Below are 20,553 nucleotides of genomic sequence, written 5' to 3' on the forward strand. Positions count from 1 at the left end.
GGACAGGGGACACCAGGACCATGACTGGGACAGGGACAGGGGGACAGAAGGACAGGGGACAGCGGGGACAGGGAGAACCCGGGGAGACGGGAGAGCCGGGAATGCCGGGGACACCGGGACCGCCCGGGCCACCGGGACTCTGACCGGGACAGGGACACAGCGGTGACACAGGGACATCCCGGAGAGAGGGGGACACCGGGATCCTCACCGGGACAGCGACAGGGGTACAGTACAGGGGGACACGGTCAGGGGGACAGCGGTGCCACCCCCAGGACAGGGACAGCGACACACGGACAGGGGACACGGACAGGGGGACAGCAGCGCCACCCCCAGGACAGCGACAGCGGGACACGGCCGTGTGTCACACAGGGTGACAGGGGCAGCGACAGCGGGACAGGGACGGGGGGACGGCAGCGCCACCCCCGGGAGGGGACACGGGGACAAGGACAGGAACTGGGACAAGGGGTCCCCAGTGTCACCCCAGGACGGGGACAGGGACCCCAGTGCCACCCCCGCGGTGTCCCCGCAGTGTCCCTGCAGTGTCCCTCCCAGCTCGGGGCCAGGGGCCGGTCCTCGCCCCCAGGAATTCCTTGGGAATTTTTTTGGGAATTTTTCGGGAATCCGGGGGGGTCCCGGCTGGGCCTGGGGGTGTCCCCGAGGTGTCCCCGCGGTGTCGCGGCTCAATAAAGGTCCCTGTGCATCCTGAACTGGGAATTCCAGGAATACTGGGAATTCTGGGACAGCCCAGCGGGAACTGGGAACGCTCCGAGCCCCAGATCCCAAATCTTGGCTTTAGGGGATCCCAAATCCCGAACTTAGGGGATCCCAAAATCCTGAATTTAGGAGATCCCAAATCCCGAATTTAGGAGATCCCAAATCTTGGCTTTAGGGGATTCCCAAATCCCAGCTTTGGGGGATCCCCAATCCCAGATTTAGGGGATCCCCAATCCCAGATTTAGGGGATCCCATCCCCTCTTCCCTCATCCCAGGCTGGGATTCCCAAATCTCGAATTAAGGGGATCCCATATCCCAAATTTCGGGGTTCCCATCTCCTTTTCCCTCATACCAGATCCGGATCCCAAATCCCGGTTTTAGGGGATCCCAGACCCTGGTTTTAGGGGATCGCATCCTCCCTTCCCCCTCATCCCAGGCTGGGATTCCCAAATCCTGGTTTTAGGGGATCCCAAATCCCAAATTTAGGAGTTCCCATTCCCCTTTCCCTCATCCTGGATCCCAAATCCCTAATCCCAGTTTTAGGGGGACCCCAATCCCGGTTTTAGGGGATCCCATCCTCCCTTCCCTCATCCCGGGCTGGCATTCCCAAATCCCGAATTTAGGGGTTCCCATTCCCCTCTCCCTCATCCCGTACCCAGATCCCAAATCCCAGATTTAGGGGATCCCCAATCTCGGTTTTAGGAGATCCCAAATCCCAAATTTCGGGGTTCCTATTCCCCTTTCCCTCATCCCGGGCCGGCATTCCCAAATCCCAGCTTTGGAAGATCCCAAATCCAGAATTTAGGGGACCCCAAATCTCGGCTTTTGGGGGGGGATCCCCAACCCCGGCTTTAGGGGAATCCCAAAATCCGGGCGCGGCCGCTGGGAAAACAGCAGGGAGGGGGGATTTGGGATTTGTGGGAATTTTGGGGGGGAATTTCTGGGAATTTGGAGAATCTTTCTGTAATTTCAAGAAATTTAGGGGAATTTTTGGGGATTTGGGGGAGGGGGGCGGGGATTTGAGGGGGCTGAGACCGGGAATTCATGGCAGGGATGGGAGCGGGCTGGGATCATCCCAGCGGGATCTGGGGAAATTTGGGGAGGATTTGGGGGCATTTCTGCCGGATTTTGGGGAATCTGGGGGGAATTTTGGGAAATCTTGGGGAATTTGGAGGGGCTGAGCCCCGGGAGGGGTTGGGATCCTCCCGACGGGATTTGGGGAGGATTTTGGGAGAATTTGGGGGGGATTTGGGGGGGGCTTGAGCCCTGGGAAGGCTTGGGATTGTCCCAATGGAATTTCGGGAGAATTTGGGGGATCTGAGCCCTGGGAAACGCTGGGATCATCCCAACGGGATTTGGGGGGAATTCTGGGGGGGGGCTGACCCCGAGGACGTGCCAAGAACATCCCCACGGGATTTTCGGGAAACTGGGGAGGATTTGGGGGAATTCCCTATTTTTCTGGATTGCCCCCCATTTTCCCCAGTTTCTTCCTGTTTTTTTTTCCACTGTTTCCCCAGTTTTTCCCAGTTTCTCCCCGTTTCCCTCTGTTTTTCCCATTATTGCCAGTCTCCCTTCATTTTTCCTCCTTTTTCCAGTTTTTCTCAGTTTTTCCCTGTTTACCCCCTTTTCCCCCATTTTTTCCCTATTTCCCCCCCACTTTCCCAGTTTTTCTCTGTTCTCCCCATTTCCCTCACCTTTTCCTGGTTTTTCCCAGTTTTTTCTGAGTTTTCCCCCAGTTTTTCCCTATTTTCCCCCTATTCTCCCATTTTTCTCCATTCTTCCAGGTTTTTTCTGGTTTTCCCTGTTTTTCTCTGTTGTTCCCATTTCCACCCCATTTTTCCAGGTTTTTCCCATTTTCACCAATTTTTTCCTGTTTTTTTTTCCCTCCGGTTTTTTCCCAGTTTCTCCCAGTTTTCCCCCCCATTTTTCCCATTATTTCCAGTTTCCCCCCATTTTTCCTCATTTTCCCGTTTTTCTCAGTTTTTCCCTGTTCTCCCCCCATTTTCCCCTATTTTCCCTCCCATTTTTCCAGTTTTTTCTGGTTTTTCCCAGTTTTTCTCTGTTCTTCCCATATCCCCCACTTTTTCCTGGTTTTTCCCAGTTTTTCCAATTTTCCACTTTTTCTTCCCATTTTTCCCCTATTTCCCCCCCATTTTCCCAGGTTTTTCCTGGTTTTTCCCAGTTTTTCCCATATTTTTTCCCAATTTCCCCAAATCTGAAGAATTCCAGAGGCGGCCCCGGCCGATCCCAGCCTTTGTTCCTTTGTTGGCTCCGACATTCCCGGGAATTCCCCCCAAAGTCCGGGAGCGCTCCCGAGGTCCCCGAGGGGCCGGAGCCTGAGTTCCTGTTCCCGGGAATTTCCATTTTCCTGGGAATTTCCATTTTCCTGGGAATTCCGGAAGGATCCTCCCGGGGCCGGAGGGATCCTCACATGAAATCGTCGGAGTCGTTCCCGTCCTGCGGGGAGAGAGGGAATTTGGGAATTGGGAATGTGGGAATTTGGGATTTTTGGGAACTGGGAATGGGGGGATGGAGGAATAGGAATGGGGAATTTGGGAATGGGAATGTGGGATTGGGGAATTTGGGAATTGGGGAATTCAGAATGGGAGAATTGGGAATGTGGGAACTGGGAACTGGGAACTGCGAATTGGGAACTGGGAATTGGGAATGTGTGAACAGGATTGGGAGTTTGGGAATGTGGGAATTTGGGAATGAGAACTGGGAATGGGGGAATGTGGGATTTGGGAATGGGAATTGGGAATGGGGGAATTCCCATGGGGACACTTTGGGGTCTGGAGCTCTGGGAATTCTCATCATTCCCATTCTCACTATTCTCAATCCCACCATTCCCAATCCCATTCTCATTATTTCCAGTATTCCCAATCCCATTATTCCCATTCCCATTATCCCCACTCCCATTATTCCCATAATTCCCATTCTTCACCTTATTCCTAATCCCATTATTCCCATAATTCCCATTATTCTGAATCCCATTATTCCCAATCCCATTATTTCCATCATTCCCATCCCCATTCCCAGTCCCATCTCCATGATTCCGATATTTCCCATTATTCCCACTCCCATCCCCATTATTCCTCCTATTCCCATCCCATTCCCAATCCCATCATTCCCAATCCTGTTATTCCCATCCCATTTCCAATCCCATTTCTCCAATCATTCTCATTATTCCCAATCCTAATCCCATTCCCATTATTCCCATCCCCATTATTCTCACTATTCCCAATCCCATTCCCACCCCATTCCCATTATTCCCAATCCCATTCTCATTATTCCAATTATTCCCAATCCCATTTCCCCCACTATTCCCATTCCCATTAATCCCATCATTCCCATTCTTCACAATCCCATTATTCCAATTTTTCCCATTCCCATTACCCCCAATCCCATTTATCCCATTCCTATGAATCGCCTAATTGCCATAATTCCCATTCCAATTATTCCCAATCCCATTTATCCCATTATTCAAATCACATTCCCATTATTCCCAATCTCATTATTCCCATTCCCATTCCAATCCCATTCCAGTCCCATTCCCATCATTCCCATTATTCCCATCCCTCCCATTATTCCCATCCCATTCCCATCATTCCCACTATTCCAAATCTCATTATTCCCATTCCCATTCCATTCCCAGTCCCAATCCCATTCCCATTTATCTCATTATTCCCAATCCCATTAATCCCATCATTCCCAATCCCATTGCTACCATTCCCAGTATCCCCATCATTCCCATTCCTGTTCTTCCCGTTACAATTATTCCCATTAATCCCATTATTCCCAATCCCACTCCCATTACTCCAAATCCCATTATTCCCATTCCAATCCCATTCCCATCATTCCATTCCAATTATTCCCAATCCCACTTATTCCATTTTTCCCATCATTCCCATTCCCAACCCCATTCCCTTTATTTCCATATTTCCCATTCTCCCCATTATTCCTGGTTTCCCTGCCCCTTTCCCGAGGAATTCCCGGAATTCCGGGGGCTCCCTGCTCACCTGGTTGGAGGACATGTTCTCGGCCTTCATCAGGGACGAGTAGCTCCTGCAGGGACAATTCCCACAATCATCCCGGAATTCCGAGGGAATTCCCACAGAAAAACGGAGAGTGCATCTCAGAATTCCCAAGGGTTTTCCCTCTGGAATTCCACCCCCTCATCGATTATCCCGCAATTCCTTTTTCCTGAGGTTCTTCTCCGGGACCTCCCAGCTGGAAATTCCTGGATTTGGGATCCCAATCCCAGATTTTTGAGCCTGGATCCTGGGAAATTCCCAATCCCTCATTTCCCAGCCTGGATCCCATGAAATTCCCGGATTTCCTTCAATCCCAGATTTTGTGGAGCTCAGGGAAGCTCCCAAGGGAATCCTGGGAATCCCAAATCCCTTGTGCAATTCCAGAGAGAATTCCAGAGAGGATTCCAGAGGCAACTGGGGCACCTCTAAAGGGAATTCCAGAGAAAATTCCAGGAGCAATTCCAGAGGGAATTCCAGGGCCATCCAGGGGCAATTCCAAAGGGAATTCCAGAGAAAATTCCACAGCAATTCCAAAGGTAGTCCAGAGGCAATTCCAGAGGGAATTCCAAAAGGAATTACAGCAATTCCAAAGGGAATTCCAGAGGAAACTGGGGCAATTCCAGAGGTGATTCCAGAGGCAGTTCCGGGCTCTCTCCCCCAGCATTCCCAGTCCCCACTCCAGGACTGAAGCCGGGATTCTCCTTGGAAAACCCCCAGGAGCTCTGATCCCGGAATTCCCACCAAACGTTCCTGGCATTCCCACTAAACATTGGTATCAAACGTTCCCAGATTTCCCAAGAAATATTCTGGGAATTCCCACTAAACATTCCTGGCACTCCAACCAAACATTTCCACCAAACATTCCCCCAGACATTCCCGAAATTCCTGATATTCCCAAAATTCTCACCAAACATTCCCAGGAAATATTTCCAATAAACCTTCCTGGAATTCCCACCAGACATTTCCCACCATTCCCACCAAACACTCTCAACATTCCCACCAGACATTCCTGGCGTTCCCAACAAACATTCCCAGCAAACATTCCCAATGCTCCCAACAAATATTCTGGGAATTCCCACCAAACATTCCCAACGTTCTCGCTCGACATTCCCACCAAACACTGCCAACATTCCCACCAGACATTCTCAACATTGTCACCAAACATTCCTGGAATTCTCGCCAAGCATTCCCAGATTTGCCAACAAATATTCTTGGAATTCCCACCAAACATTCCCAGATTCCCACCAAAGATTCTCAACATTGTCACCAAACATTCCCAATATTCCCACCAGACATTCCTGGAGTTATCACCAAACATTCCCACCAAACATTCCCACCAAGCATTCCTGGAATTCCCAATATTCTCAGAACTCCCACCAAACACTCCCTGCAAACATTCCCAACATTGCTGTGAAACATTCAGGGAATTTCCACGACACATTCCCCATATTCCCACCAAACATTCCTGGCATTCTTACCAAACATTCCCACCACATATTGCCGAAATTCCCACCAAACATTTCCAATAAATGTTCCCACCACTCCTGGTACTCCCAGAATTCCGGGAATTCCCACCTGAGCTCCTCCATCTCCTTTTCCCGGAGCTGTTCCTGCAGCTCTGTGCGGTGCCACCACCAAACATTCCCACCAAACATTCCCAGCACTCCCACCAAACATTCCCAACACTGTCACCAAACCTCCCCAACATTCCCACCAGACGTTCCTGTCATTCCCAACAAACATTCCCAGCATACATTCCCAACATTGCCACCAAACATTGCCACCAAACATTCCCAACGTTCCCACCAAACATTCCTAACATTCCCAGCAAACATTCCCAATGTTGCCACTAAACATTCCCACCAAACATTCCTGGAATTCCCACCAAACATGCCCACCGGACACTCCCAATAAACACTTCTACTGCACATTCCCAGCGTTGCCACCAAACATTCCCACCAGGCATTCCCACCAAGCACTGCCAACATTCCCAACAAACGTTCCCAGCACTCCTGGCATTTCCAGAATTCCGGGAATTCTCACCTGAGCTCCTCCATCTCCTTTTTCCGGAGCTGTTCCTTGCGCTGCTGCTGCAGCTCCATCCGGCACCACCACCAAACATTCCCACCAAACATTCAGGGAATTCCCACCAGACATTCCCACCACTCCTGGCACTCCCAGCATTCCCGGAATTCCCACCTGAGCTCCTCCATCTCCTTTTTCCGGCGCTGCTCCTCCCGCTGCTCCTGCAGCTCCATCCAGCGCCGTCACCAAACATTCCCAACATTCACACCAGACATTTCCGGAATTCCCAATAACCATTCCCAATATTTCCAGCATTCCCGGAATTCCCACCTGAGCTCCCCTATCTCCTTTTTCCGGCCCTGCTCCTGCAGCTCCATCCGGCGCCGTCACCAAACATTCCCAACAAACATTCTGACCAAACATTCCCAACATTCACACCAGACATTTCCGGAATTCCCAATAACCATTCCCAATATCTCCAGCATTCCCGGAATTCCCACCTGAGCTCCTCCATCTCCTTTTTCCGGCCCTGCTCCTGCAGCTCCATCCGGCGCCGTCACCAAACATTCCCAACAAACATTCTGACCAAACATTCCCAACATTCACACCAAACATTCAGGGAATTCCCACCAGACATTCCCACCACTCCTGGCACTCCCAGCATTCCCGGAATTCCCACCTGAGCTCCTCCATCTCCTTTTTCCGGCGCTGCTCCTCCCGCTGCTCCTGCAGCTCCATGTGCCACCGCCACCAAACATTCCCAACAAACATTCTGACCAAACACAGCTGTCAAACATTCCCGGAATTCCCAACAACCATTCCCAGTATTTCCAGCATTCCCAGAATTCCTGGAATTCCCACCTGAGCTCCTCCATCTCCTTTTTCCAGCGCTGCTCCTCGCGCTGCTCCCGCCGCTGCTCCTGCAGCTCCATCCGGCGCTGCATTCCCAATAAACATTCCCAACATTCTGACCAGACGTTCCCAACGTCCTCACCAGACATTCCCACCACTCCTGGCATTCCCAGAATTCCAGCATTCATTCCCACCTGAGCTCCTCCATCTCCTTTTTCCGGCGCTGCTCCTGCAGCTCCATGCGGCGCCGTCACCAAACATTCCCAACAAACATTCCCACCAAACATTCCCAACATTCACACCAGACATTTCCGGAATTCCCAATAACCATTCCCAATATTTCCAGCATTCCCGGAATTCCCACCTGAGCTCCTCCATCTCCTTTTTCCGGCGCTGCTCCTGCAGCTCCATCCAGCACCGTCACCAAACATTCCCAACAAACATTCCCACCAAACATTCAGGGAATTCCCACCAGACATTCCCACCACTCCTGGCACTCCCAGCATTCCCGGAATTCCCACCTGAGCTCCTCCATCTCCTTTTTCCGGCGCTGCTCCTCGCGCTGCTCCCGCAGCTCCATGCGGCGCCGCATTCCCAATAAACATTCCCAACATTCCCAAAAACATTCCCACCGTTCTCACCAGACATTCCCACCACTCCTGGCATTCCCAGAATTCCAGCATTCATTCCCACCTGAGCTCCTCCATCTCCTTTTTCCGGAGCTGTTCCTCTCTCTGCTCCTGGCGCTGCTCCTGCAGCTCCCTGCGGCGCCGTCACCAAACATTCCCAACAAACGTTCCCACCAAACATTCCCAACATTCACACCAGACATTTCCGGAATTCCCAATAACCATTCCCAATATTTCCAGCATTCCGGGCATTCCCACCTGAGCTCCTCCATCTCCTTTTTCCGGCGCTGCTCCTGCAGCTCCATCCAGCACCGTCACCAAACATTCCCAACAAACATTCCCACCAAACATTCAGGGAATTCCCACCAGACATTCCCACCACTCCTGGCACTCCCAGCATTCCCGGAATTCCCACCTGAGCTCCTCCATCTCCTTTTTCCGGCGCTGCTCCTCGCGCTGCTCCCGCCGCTGCTCCTGCAGCTCCATGCGGCGCCGCCCCCGCTCCTCCCGGTCCCGGCATTCCCGCTCGGCCGCCAGGTCCGGGAAGCGCTCCACGCGCGTCCGCTCCAGCCGCCGCAGCTGCTCCGCCCCGCGCCGCTCCACCGTCACCGAGCGCACCTGCAACAAAGGGGTTAGACCGGGATTAAACAGGGGCTTAGACTGGGATTAAACCGGGGTTTAGCCTGGGATTAAATTGGGGGTTGAACTGGGATTAAACTGGGAATGAAACCGGGGATTGAACCAGGGTTTAATGGGAGTGCGCTGCTCCGCCCTGTGACGCTCCACCGTCACAGAACGCACCTGGAATCGGGGTTAGACTGGGCTTGAACTGGGATTGAACTGGGCTTAAACCAGGGCTTAAACTGGGGTTAACCCGGGATTGAACCAGGATTGAACTGGGGTTAAATCAAGGATTGAACCGGGGTTAAATTGAGAATGAAACTGGGGATTAAACCCGGGTTTAATGGGAGTGCGCTGCTCCGCCCCGCGCTGCTCCACTGTCACCAAACGGACCTGGAATCGGGGTTAGACCAGGGTTAAACTGGGGCTTGAACTGGGATTGAACAGGGGTTAAACTGGGGATTGAACCGGAGTTAAACTGGGATTGAACCGGGGTCAAACTGGGAATGAAACCGGGGATTGAACCAGGGTGTGATGGGGGTGCGCTGCTCCGCCCAGCGACGCTCCACCGTCACCGAGCGCACCTGGAATCGGGGTTAGACCGGGGTTAGACCGGGGTTTAAACTGGGATTGAACTGGGACTGAACCGGGGTTACACTGGGATTGAACTGGGATTGAACCGGGGTTAAACTGGGATTGAACCAGGGGTTAACGGGACTTTGCTGCTCCGCCCCGCGGCGCTCCACCGTCACTGAATGCACCTGGGGCAAGGGTTAAACCTGGGCTTAGACCAGGCTTAAACTGGGATTAAACCGGGGTTAAACTGGGAATGAAACCAGGGATTAAGCAGGGACTAACAGGACTTCACTGCTCCGCCCTGCACAGCTCCACTGTCACTGAGCGCACCTGGGATTGAACGGGGCTTAGACCGGGATTAAACCCGGGTCACACCGGGATTTAAACTGGGATTGAACTGGGGTCAAACTGGGGACTAAACTGGGGGTTAAACCCGGATTAACAGAAGTTAAACTGGGAACTGAGAGCGCGCTGCTCTGCTGCCTGCTGCTCCTGCGTCACCGAGCGCACCTGGGATTGAACCGGGGTTAAACCGGGATTAAATCAGGATTAAAGTGGGAATTGGGATTGCACTGCTCCACCATCATGGACCACACCTGGGAAACAGGAATTAAACCAAGAGTTAAACCGGGAATTGAACTGGGAATTAAAGCAGGAATTTAATGGGGAATTGGGGCTGTTCCCAACGGGAGATGCGTCCCGGTGCTGCTCTCTGCTGGCGATGGCGGGAATTGTGGGGAAACCGGGAATGTGGAATATTCCCAATGGGAAAAACGTCCCAGTCCTGGTTTGTGTTGGGAATTGTGGGGGAAATTGGGAATGCAGAATGTTCCTGGTGTTCCCATTCCTGGATTCCCGAGGTTCCCATTCCCAGATTCCAAATGATCATTCCCACATTCCCACTGTTTCCATTGTTCCCATTCCCACTGTTCCTATTCCCATGTTTCCATTTCCACATTCCTGTTGTTCCCATTCCCAGTTCCCGCTGCTCCCATTGTTTCCATTGCCAGATTCCCAATGACCATTCCCAAATTCCTGAGGTTCCTATTCCCAAATTGATTCCCGAGGTTCCCCATTCCCAATTCCCGCTGTTCCCATTCCCACATTCTCATTCTCATTCTCATTCCCACTCCCACATTCCTTTGTTCCCAAATTCCCACATTTATTCCCATTCCCATGTCCCTCACCACAAGGAGGTGAGGGACATGGGAATGGGAATAAATTGGTGGAAGCTGATCTGTTCCCACTCCCATTCCCACTTCCAATTCCCACTGTTCCCATTCCCACATTCCCAGATTTATTCCCATATCCATTCCTGTGTCTCTCATGTCCTTGTGCTGGTGGAAGCCAATCTGATCCCATTCCCAATCCCTGCTTTTCCCATTGCTCCCACTCCCATTCCCCCATTCTCACTGGTCCCATTCCCACGTTCTCAAATTCCCAGATTCATTCCGAAATTCCCAGATTTATCCCCAGATTTATTCCCATCTCTCACGTCCTTGTGCTGGTGGAAGCCTACGTGTTCCCATTCCCATTTGCACATTCTCAGATTTTTTATTCCCATTCCCGCCCCTCACTCACGTCCCTGTTGCAGTAGAAGCCGATCTGTTCCCATTCCCAAATTCCCAGATTTCCCGTGTCTGTCTCATGTCCTTGTGCCGGTGGAAGCTGATCTGATCCCATTCCCATTCCCAGATTCATTCCCAAACTCCCAGATTTATTCCCCTCTCTCACTCACATCCTTGCTGCAGTGGAAGCCAATCTGATCCCATTTCCCATTCCCATATTCCCAAATTATTCCCATTCCCCCACTCACATCCTTGCTGTGGTGGAAGCCAATCTGTTCCCATTCCCAATCCCCAGATTTATTCCCAAATACCCAGATTTATTCCCAGATTTATCCCATCACTCACATCCTTGCTGGGGTGGAAGCTGATCTGTTCCCACTCCCATATCCATTCCCAAATTCCCAGATTTATTCCCAGATTTATTCCCTCACTCGTGTCCTTGCTGTGGTGGAAGCCGATCTCTTCCCATTCCCATTCCTATCCCCATTCCCATTTTCCCAATCCCCAGTCCCACATTCCCATTCCCACATTCCCACATTCCCAGATTTATCCCCACATTTTCCATTCCCCTCTCTCACTCACGTCCTTGCTGCGGTGGAAGTCAATCTGTTCCCGTTCCCAAATTCCCAGATTTACTCCCAAATTCCCACATTCCCAGATTTATTCCCACACTCCCATTCCCACATTCCTATCCCTTACATTCTTGCTGTGGTGGAAGCCGATCTGATCCCATTCCCAAATTCCCAGATTATTCCCACATTCCCAGATTATTCCCATATTATCCATCCCCCTCGCTCACGTCCTTGCTGCGGTGGAAGCCGATCTGTTCCCATTCCCATTCCCAAATTCCCAGGTTATTCCCAGATTTATCCATTCCCTCACTCATGTCGTTGCTGCAGTGGAAGCTGATCTGTTCCCATTCCCAAATTCCCAGATTTATTCCCAGATTATTCCCATTCCCGTCTCACTCACGTCCTTGCTGCGGTGGAAGCCGATCTGACCCCATTCCCAAATTCCCAGATTTATTCCCAGATTATTCCCATATTCCCATTCCCATTCCCTCACTCACGTCCTTGCTGCGGTGGAAGCTGATCTGACCCCATTCCCAAATTCCCAAATTCCCATTCCCAAATTCCCAGATTTATCCCCTCACTCACGTCCTTGCTGCGGTGGAAGCCGATCTGACCCCATTCCCAAATTCCCAAATTCCCAAATTCCCGGATTTATCCCATCTCACTCACGTCCTTGCTGCGGTGGAAGCCGATCTGACCCCATTCCCAAATTCCCAAATTCCCAAATTCCCGGATTTATCCCATCTCACTCACGTCCTTGCTGCGGTGGAAGCCGATCTGCCCCACGTCCATGTCGGGCGTTTTGCGCAGGTTGCTCCAGGGCGTGTAAACCACGGTCACCGAGCTCAGCTTGCAGCCTGGAAACGGGGTGAAAACGGGCAAAAAAGGGCAAAAACAGGATAAAACAGTTAAAAGTGGGGCAAACCACCGTCACCGAGCTCAGCTTGCAGCCTGGAAACGAAACGGGGCGAAAAAGGGCAAAAACAGTAAAAAGATGGATGAAATCGGATAAACCACGGTCACCGAGCTCAGCGTGCAGCCTGCGGGAAATGGGGAAAAAACGGGAAAATGGGCAAAAATGGCATTAAATGGGATAAAATGGGGTAACCACCATCATCGAGCTCAGCTTGCAGCCTAAAAACGGGGCAAAAACGGGGGGAAATGGGAAAAAACAGGATAAAAATGGATAAAAACGAATAAACCATGGTCGCTGAGCTCAGTTTGCAGCCTGCGGGAAACGGGGTGAAAATGGGGGAAAATGGGCAAAAATGGATAAAAACGGATAAACCACGGTCACTGAACTCAGCTTGCAGCCTGGAAATGGGGGGAAAACAGGGGAAAATGGGAAAAAAATGGATAAAATGGGGTAAAGCACTGTCTCTGAGCTCAGCTTGCAGCCTGAAAATGGGGCGAAAATGGGAAAAATGATCAAAAATGGGGTAAACCACGGTCACCGAGCTCAGCTTGCAGCCTGGAAATGGGGCAAAAACAGGCAAAAATGGGATTAAAACAGCTAAAAACGGGATCAGCTTGCAGCTTGCAGGAAATGGGTGAAAAAAGGCAAAAATGGAAAAAAAAATGGGGAAAAACAACCAGAGAAAGTTCAGGTTTTCCTGGAGTTTTCCCAGGATTTCCTGGGATTTCCCAGGGTTTTGCCTGGATTTTCCGGGGTTATCCCAAGATTTTCTGGGGTTTTCTGGAATTTCCCAGTGGATTTCTCAGGATTTCCTGAGGTTTTTTCTGGGATTTCCCAATGTTTTTCCCAGGATTTCATGGGGGTTTTTTTTCCTGGGATTTCCCATTTTTCTCCCATTTTTCCCCATTTTTCCCCCGGGTACCTTGGATGCTGTTGGCCTTCACCAGGTGGGCGCAGTCGCTCAGCACCTCCTTGGGGATGTCGTCCATGGTCTGGCCCTGCAGGGAATTCCCAAATTCCAAAAATCCCAAATTTCCAACTCATCCCATTTTTACATCCCCTTTACCCCAGGTTTCCAGAAAATATCCCAACGTTTCCCAAGGTTTCCCAAGAAATATCCCAATTTTCCCAAGAGTTTTCCTGATTTTCCCAAGGTTTTTCCCGAGGTTTCCCCTGGGACATCCTGGCTTTTTGTGTGGTTTTCCAGGGTATATCCAACTTTTCCCGAGATTTTTCCCATTTTTCCCAAGGTTTCACGAGGAATATCCCCGTTTTTCCAAAGGTTTTTCCCAAGTTTTCCTTGGGGGTAATCCCTCTTCTTGCAGGGTTTTTCCCTGATTTTCCTGAGGTTTTTCCCAAGGTTTTTCCCGAGATTTTCCCTGAGTCTATTCTGTATTTTTCCTGAGTTTTTCCCACTGTTTTTCCCGTGGTTTCCCAGGGGACATCCAGGTTTTCCCGAGATTTTTCCCAAGTTTTTCCCGAGGTTTCCCCAATGTTTTCCCACGGCTTTTCCAAGGTTTATCCTGTGGTTTCCCAGAGGATATCCTGATTTTCCCAAGGTTTTTGCAAAGTTATCCCAAGGTTTTCCCGTTGTTTTTCACAAGGTTTCCCCGAGTTTTTCCTGAGATTTTTCCCAAGTTTTTCCTGAGGTTTCCCCGAGGTTTCCCCCAGGTTTTCCCAAGGTTCTCCCTGGAATTACCTGGTGCAGCCGCAGGTAGACGTGGGCTGAGGAGAGTTTATCCACATGGAACCTGCGGGAACAGCAGGAAAACTGATCCAGGAATTCCGGGAATTCTGGGAATTGCAACCCAGAGCCAGCCTGGGAATTCTGAGCCGGCAATTCTGGGAATTCCAGCCCGGAGCCAGCCCTGGGAATTCCCGATCCCAAATCCATGGGAATCCAGGATCATCCCCACAGGGAACGGGGCCTTGGGGGGAGAATTCCTGGGAATCCCGAGGAGAGGACGTGGGGGACTGGGGAAAATGGGAGAAAAGTTGGGAATGAAGTAGGATCCAGGGGAAAAACGGGATCAGGGGAACAAATGGAGTCAAGGGGGAAATGGGATCCAGGGTAAATCCAATGGGATCCAGGGGAGCAAATGGGATCAAGGGCAACAAACAGGATCCAGGGAAAAAGATGGGATCCAGGGAAACCAATGGGATTTGGGAAAACAAACAGGATCCGTAGAACATATGGGATCTGGGGAAATCCATTGGGATGCAGGGGAACAAATGGGACCCAAATGGGAAGAAATGGGATCCAGGGGAACAAATGGGATTTGGGAAAACAAACAGGATCCAAACAGGATCAGGGGAAAATGGGATCCAGGGAAACAAATGGGATCAGGGAAACAAATGGGATTTGGGAAAACAAACAGGATCCAAACAGGATCAGGGGAAAATGGGATCCAGGGAAACAAATGGGATCAGGGAAACAAATGGGATTTGGGAAAACAAACAGGATCCAAACAGGATCAGGGGAAAATGGGATCCAGGGGAACAAACGGGATCCCAATGGGATCCATGGGAACAAACAGGATCCAGGGAAAAATGAGGTGCAAATGGGATCGGGGAAACAAACGGGATCCAGGGGGAAATGGGAACAGGGACAAACGGGATCCAAACAGGATCAGGGAAACAAACGGGATCCGGGGAACAGAGAGGATCAGGGGAACAAATGGGATCCAGGGAAATCCAATGGGATGCAGGGGGACAAACAGGATCCAGGGAAAATGGGATCCAAATGGGATCAGGGAAACAAACGGGATTTGGGAAAATAAACAGGATGCAAACAGGATCAGGGGAAAATGGGATCCAGGGAAATCCAGTGGGATCCAAACAGGACCAAGGAAACAAATGGGATCCAGGGGAACAACCGGGATTCAAATGGGATCCAGGGAACAAACGGGATCAGAGGAACAAAAAGGATCCAGGGGACAAATGGGATGAGGGAAAAATGGGATCCAGGGGAAAAACGGGATCAGGGAAAACAAATGGGATCCAGGGGAATCCAATGGGATCCAAATGGGATCAGGGAAGCAAATGGGATCCAGGGGAACAGCTGGGACCCAAATGGGATCCATGGGAAGAAATGGGAACACAAATGGGATCCAGGAAACAAACAGGATCTGGGGGGAATGTGGGGGAAATGGGATCCAAATGGGATCAGGGAAACAAACGGGATCCAGGGAAACAAACGGGATCCAGGGAAATCCAATGGGATCCAGATGGGATCAGAGGAACAAAGGGGATCCAGGTGGAAACGGGATCCAGGGGAACAAATGGGATCCAGGGGAATCCAATGGGATCCAAATGGGACCCAGGGGACAAAACGGGATCCAGGGGAACAAATGGGATTTGGGAAAACAAACAGGATCCAAATGGGATCAGGGAAGCAAATGGGATCCAGGGGAACAGCTGGGACCCAAATGGGATCCATGAGAAGAAATGGGAACACAAATGGGATCCAGGGAAACAAACAGGATCCGGGGGAAATGGGATCCAAATGGGATCAGGGAAAAATGGGATCCAGGGAAATCCAATGGGATCCAGATGGGATCAGAGGAACAAAGGGGATCCAGGGGGAAATGGGATCCACAGGAACAAACAGGATCCAAATGGGATCAGGGAAACAAATGGGATCCAGGGGACAAACGTGATCCAGGGAAACCCTGTGGGATCCAGGGAAAAAACAGAATCCAGGGAAAAATGGGATCCAAATGGCATCAAGGGAAAATGGGATCCAGGGAAACAAACGGGATCCAGGGAAATCTAACGGGATCCAGATGGGATCAGAGGAACAAAGGGGATCCAGGGGAACAAATGGGATCCACAGGAACAAACAGGATCCAAATGGGATCAGGGAAACAAATGGGATCCAGGGGACAAACATGATCCAGGGAAATCCTGTGGGATCCAGGGAAAAAACAGAATCCAGGGAAAAATGGGATCCAAATGGCATCAGGGGAAAATGGGATCCAGGGGAACAAATGGGATCCAAATGGGATCAGGGAGAAACAGGATCCAGGGAAAAATGGGACCCAAACAGGACCAAGGAAACAAACAGGATCCAGGGGAATCCAATGGGATCCAGGGGAACAAGCGAGATCCAAAGGAACAAACAGGATCAGAGGAACAAAAAGGATCCAGGGGACAAATGGGATCAGGGAAACGAATGGGATCTAGGGGACAAACAGGATCCAGGGAAATCCAATGGGATCCAGGGGAACAAATGGGATCCAAATGGGATCCAGGGGAACAAACAGGATCTGGGGGAAATGGGATCCAGGGAAATCCAATGGGATCCAGGGGACAAGTGGGATCCAAATGGGATCCAGGGGAACAAACAGGATCTGGGGGAAATGGGATCCAGGGAAATTCAATGGGATCCAGGGGACAAGTGGGATCCAAATGGGATCCAGGTGACAAGTGGGATCCAAATGGGATCAGAGGAACAAGGGGGATCAAGGGGGAAACAGGATCCAGGGGAAAAATGGGATCAGGGAAAACAAACAGGATCCAAATGGGATCAGGGAAGCAAATGGGACCCAGGGAACAAACAGGATCAAGGGGAAAATGAGATCCAGGGGGAAAAATGGGATCCGGGGAAATGGGATCCAAGGGAACAAATGGGATCAAGGGGAACAAAAAGGATTCAGGAAACAAAAGGAATCAAGGAAAAATGGGATCCAGGGGAATCCAGTGGGATCGGGGAAACAAACAGGACCCAAATGGGATCCAGAAAAACAATTGGGATCCATGGGAAGAAATGGGATCCAGGGGAATCCAGGATCCAGGGAAACAATTGGAATCTAAGGGAACAAACAGGATCCATGGGAACAAACGGGATCCATGGGAATCCAGGACCCCTGATCCCCCCACCGCCAGCCCCTCTCCCCCCCAGATCCCCATTCCCGATTTCCGGGTGGAATTCCGGATCCCGGCGCTCACCAGACGTCCTCGGGCCACCCGTACTTGATCAGGTCCTCGTCTGCGGGAACGGGAACGGGGTCAGCCCCAAATCCGGGATTCCAACCCAAATCCCAGAATTCCCACCCCAAATCCCGGGATTCCAACCCAAATCCCAGAATTCCCACCCCAAATCCAGGGATTCCAACCCAAATCCCAGGATTCAAGCCCCAAATCCAGGACCCCTGCCCCAAATCCAGCCCTAAATTCCCAGATTCCAGCCCCAAATCCTGCCACAAATCCCAGAACTGTAACCCCAAATCCAGCCTGAAAATCCCACCCTAAATCTAGGAATTCCCACCCCAAGTCCCAGGACTCCCATCCCAAAATCCCAGAATTCCGATCCCAAATCCTGGGATTCCCACTCCAAATCCCAGGATTCCCATCCCAAAACCAGCCACAAAATTCCCCCCCCCAAAAAATCCCTGAAATTCTGAAAATAGACCTCGAAATTCCCCCAAAAACTCCTGAAATAATTCCCCAAAACAATTCCTGAAATTCCCAAAATGATCCACAAAGTCCTCCAAAAAATCCCAAATTAATTCCCGCGATTCTCAAAATTTCCCCCCAAAAACTCAAAAACTTCCCAGAGAATTTCCAAAACTCAAAAAACAATCCCCAGAATTCCCAAAATTCCCAAAAATTCCCAGAATTCCCGGCGGGTCACTCACTCTCGTACTTGTCCTTGCCCATGTAGATGGTGTAGACGGCGGCAGCGGCTGCGGGAAAACCAGGAATGGATTCATGAAAACGGGGAATGGATCCATGGGAAATCCGGGGAAACCCCGGGAATGGATTAATGAAAAATGGGAATGGATCCATGGGGAACCCGGAAGGGATCAATGGAAAACGCCTGGGAATGGATCCATGGAAAACCCACAAATAGGTCAATAAAAAACTGGAATAGATCCGTGGAAAACTTGGGAAAAACCTGGGAGAAACCTGGGAATGGATCCGTGGAAAAGCCAGGAATGGATCCATAGAAAACACGGGAATGGATTAATGGAAAACCCGGGAGTGGATCAATGAAAACTATGGAATGGATCCATGGAAAACTCAGGAACTGATCTATGGAGAACCCCAGGAATGGATCCACAAAAAACCCAGAATGGATGTGTGGAAACCTGGGAATGGACCCATGGGAAATCCGGGATTGGATCCATGGAAAACCCAGGGAAAACCCAGGAATTCATCCATGGAAAACCTGGGACTGGATCCATGGAGACCCAGGAATGGATCCACGGAAACCTGGGGAAAAACTCCGGAATGGTTCAATGGAAAACCCGGGATGGATCCATGGGAAACTGGGATTGGATTGATGCAAAACCCAGAATGGATCCATGGAGAAGTGGGAGTGGATCCATGGAAACCTGGGAAAAAACCGGGAATGGATCCATGGAAAACTCAGGAATGGATTAATGGAAATCGGGAAAGGATCAATGGAAAACCCAGGTATGGATCAGTGGAAAACCAGGGAATGGATCCATGGGAACCCCCATGGAAAACCAGGAATGGATCCATGGAAAACCTGAAATGGATCCATGGAAACCTGGGAATGGATCCATGGAATATCTTGGGATTGGATCAATGGAAATTGGGAATGGATCAACGGAAACCGAGGAATGGATCCAAGGAAAACCTGGGAATGGATCCAAGGAAAACCTGGGAATAACCTGGGAACGGATCTAAGCAAAACCTGGGAATGGATCCATGGAAAATCTGGAGTGGATCCACAGGAAACCCAGGAATGGATCCATAGAAAACCTGGGAATGGATCAATGGAAAACTCAGGAATGGATCCAGGGAAAACTGGGAAAAAAACCTGGACTGGATCCATGGAAAACTGACAATGGATCCATGGAAAACTCAGGAACAGATCCATGGAAACCTGGGAATGGATCCATGAAAAACCCAGGACTGAACCCATGGAAAACCCAGGAAAAAAACCCAGGAAAGGATCCATGGAAAACCCGGAATGGATCCATGGGAAACCCAGGGAAAACCCGGGATTGGATCCATGGAAAACCCAGGAATGGATCAATGAAAACAATGGAATGGATCCATGAGAACCCGGGAACAGATCCATGGAAAACCTGGGACTGGATCTCTGGAAACTCGGGATTGGATCCTTAGAAACCCCCATGGAAAATGATCCAGGAACGGATCCATGGAAAACTCAGGAAAAAAAAACCCAAAATCCAGCAGAATTTCTGGATTCCTGGGAATTTTTTCCCCAGGTTTATGGGGAGCCCAAATTCCCTCCCTGGGCTTTTCCAGGGAAATCTGGGAATTCCTGTGGGGTTGGATGCCTGGGAATTCCGGCACATTCCGGCTGGAATTCTCAAAATTCCCAAATTCCTCCCAAAATTCCCAAATTCCACCCTGCTCCTGCCTTTTATTTTGGAATGGTTGCATCATAAAATTCCCAAAATCCAAAAAAATCCTCATGGGAAAATGGGAATTGAAAATAGTCCCGGATTGGGCTGGAAAATGGAGGAAAAATCCAGGAAAAATGAAGGAAAAGTCCTGGAAAATTGCAGGAAAATCCAGGAAAAGCCGGCCCCTGAAATTCGGCCCCAAATTGGGAATTCAAGGAGAATTCCCGGATTTTGTGGAGCCATTCCCGGTTTTCCCCGGGAATTCCCGGCGGGAACATCCCCGGGATTTGTTTTCCCGCGGGAATTCCGGAACTCGTGGGAAAATCCCGTGGGAAAACCTCGGGGAAAGGAGAAATCCCGGGAATTGCGGGGATTCCGGGGGGGGATGCAGGAAAAGGGCGGGAATTGTGGAGCAGGGCGGGAATTGCAGCGGGAATTGGCGGGAAAAGGGGATTGGGGCGGGGATTCCCCGAGAATTCCCGGGAATTCCCTCTCTCACCGTTGGAGGTGAAGTAGAACACCATGGCTGCGGCGGCGCTGATCCCGCTGCTCCCGGCGCTCCCGCTTATCCCGGGTTTATCCCGGTTTTCCCGCTTTATCCCGTTTTTATCCCGGTTTTTCCCGGGCCCGTCCCGGGGCTCCGCCGCCTCCTCCGCAGGGAAGGCCCGGCAGGGAAGGGGCCGCGCGTAATGACGTCAGA

General features: G+C 50.8%; 1 protein-coding gene across 1 annotated transcript; it reads right to left on the bottom strand.

Moving 5' to 3' along the window:
- Positions 1-2,898: 2,898 nt before the first annotated feature.
- On the bottom strand, positions 2,899-20,527 carry CCDC25 (coiled-coil domain containing 25). Its single transcript, XM_058802198.1, has 9 exons — positions 20,353-20,527; positions 18,147-18,194; positions 17,458-17,497; positions 14,207-14,258; positions 13,430-13,505; positions 12,345-12,448; positions 8,670-8,872; positions 4,734-4,779; positions 2,899-3,171 (listed from the first exon to the last, which is right to left on the bottom strand). The coding sequence occupies exons 1-9, from the start codon at positions 20,375-20,377 to the stop codon at positions 3,142-3,144; spliced, it is 624 nt and encodes a 207-aa protein (XP_058658181.1). The 5' UTR covers positions 20,378-20,527; the 3' UTR covers positions 2,899-3,141.
- Between the last annotated feature and the right edge of the window lie 26 nt (positions 20,528-20,553).

This window comes from Ammospiza caudacuta, chromosome 3, assembly GCF_027887145.1.
Source record: "Ammospiza caudacuta isolate bAmmCau1 chromosome 3, bAmmCau1.pri, whole genome shotgun sequence".
Lineage (NCBI taxonomy): Eukaryota > Metazoa > Chordata > Aves > Passeriformes > Passerellidae > Ammospiza > Ammospiza caudacuta.

Coding starts and splice junctions, on each gene's coding strand:
- CCDC25 (XM_058802198.1), bottom strand. CDS start 20,377: ATGGTGTTCTACTTCACCTCCAACG. Junction 18,195..20,352: donor GTTCTACTTCACCTCCAACG/GTGAGAGAGGGA, acceptor GTTTTCCCGCAG/CCGCTGCCGCCGTCTACACC. Junction 3,172..4,733: donor AGAACATGTCCTCCAACCAG/GTGAGCAGGGAG, acceptor CTCTCCCCGCAG/GACGGGAACGACTCCGACGA.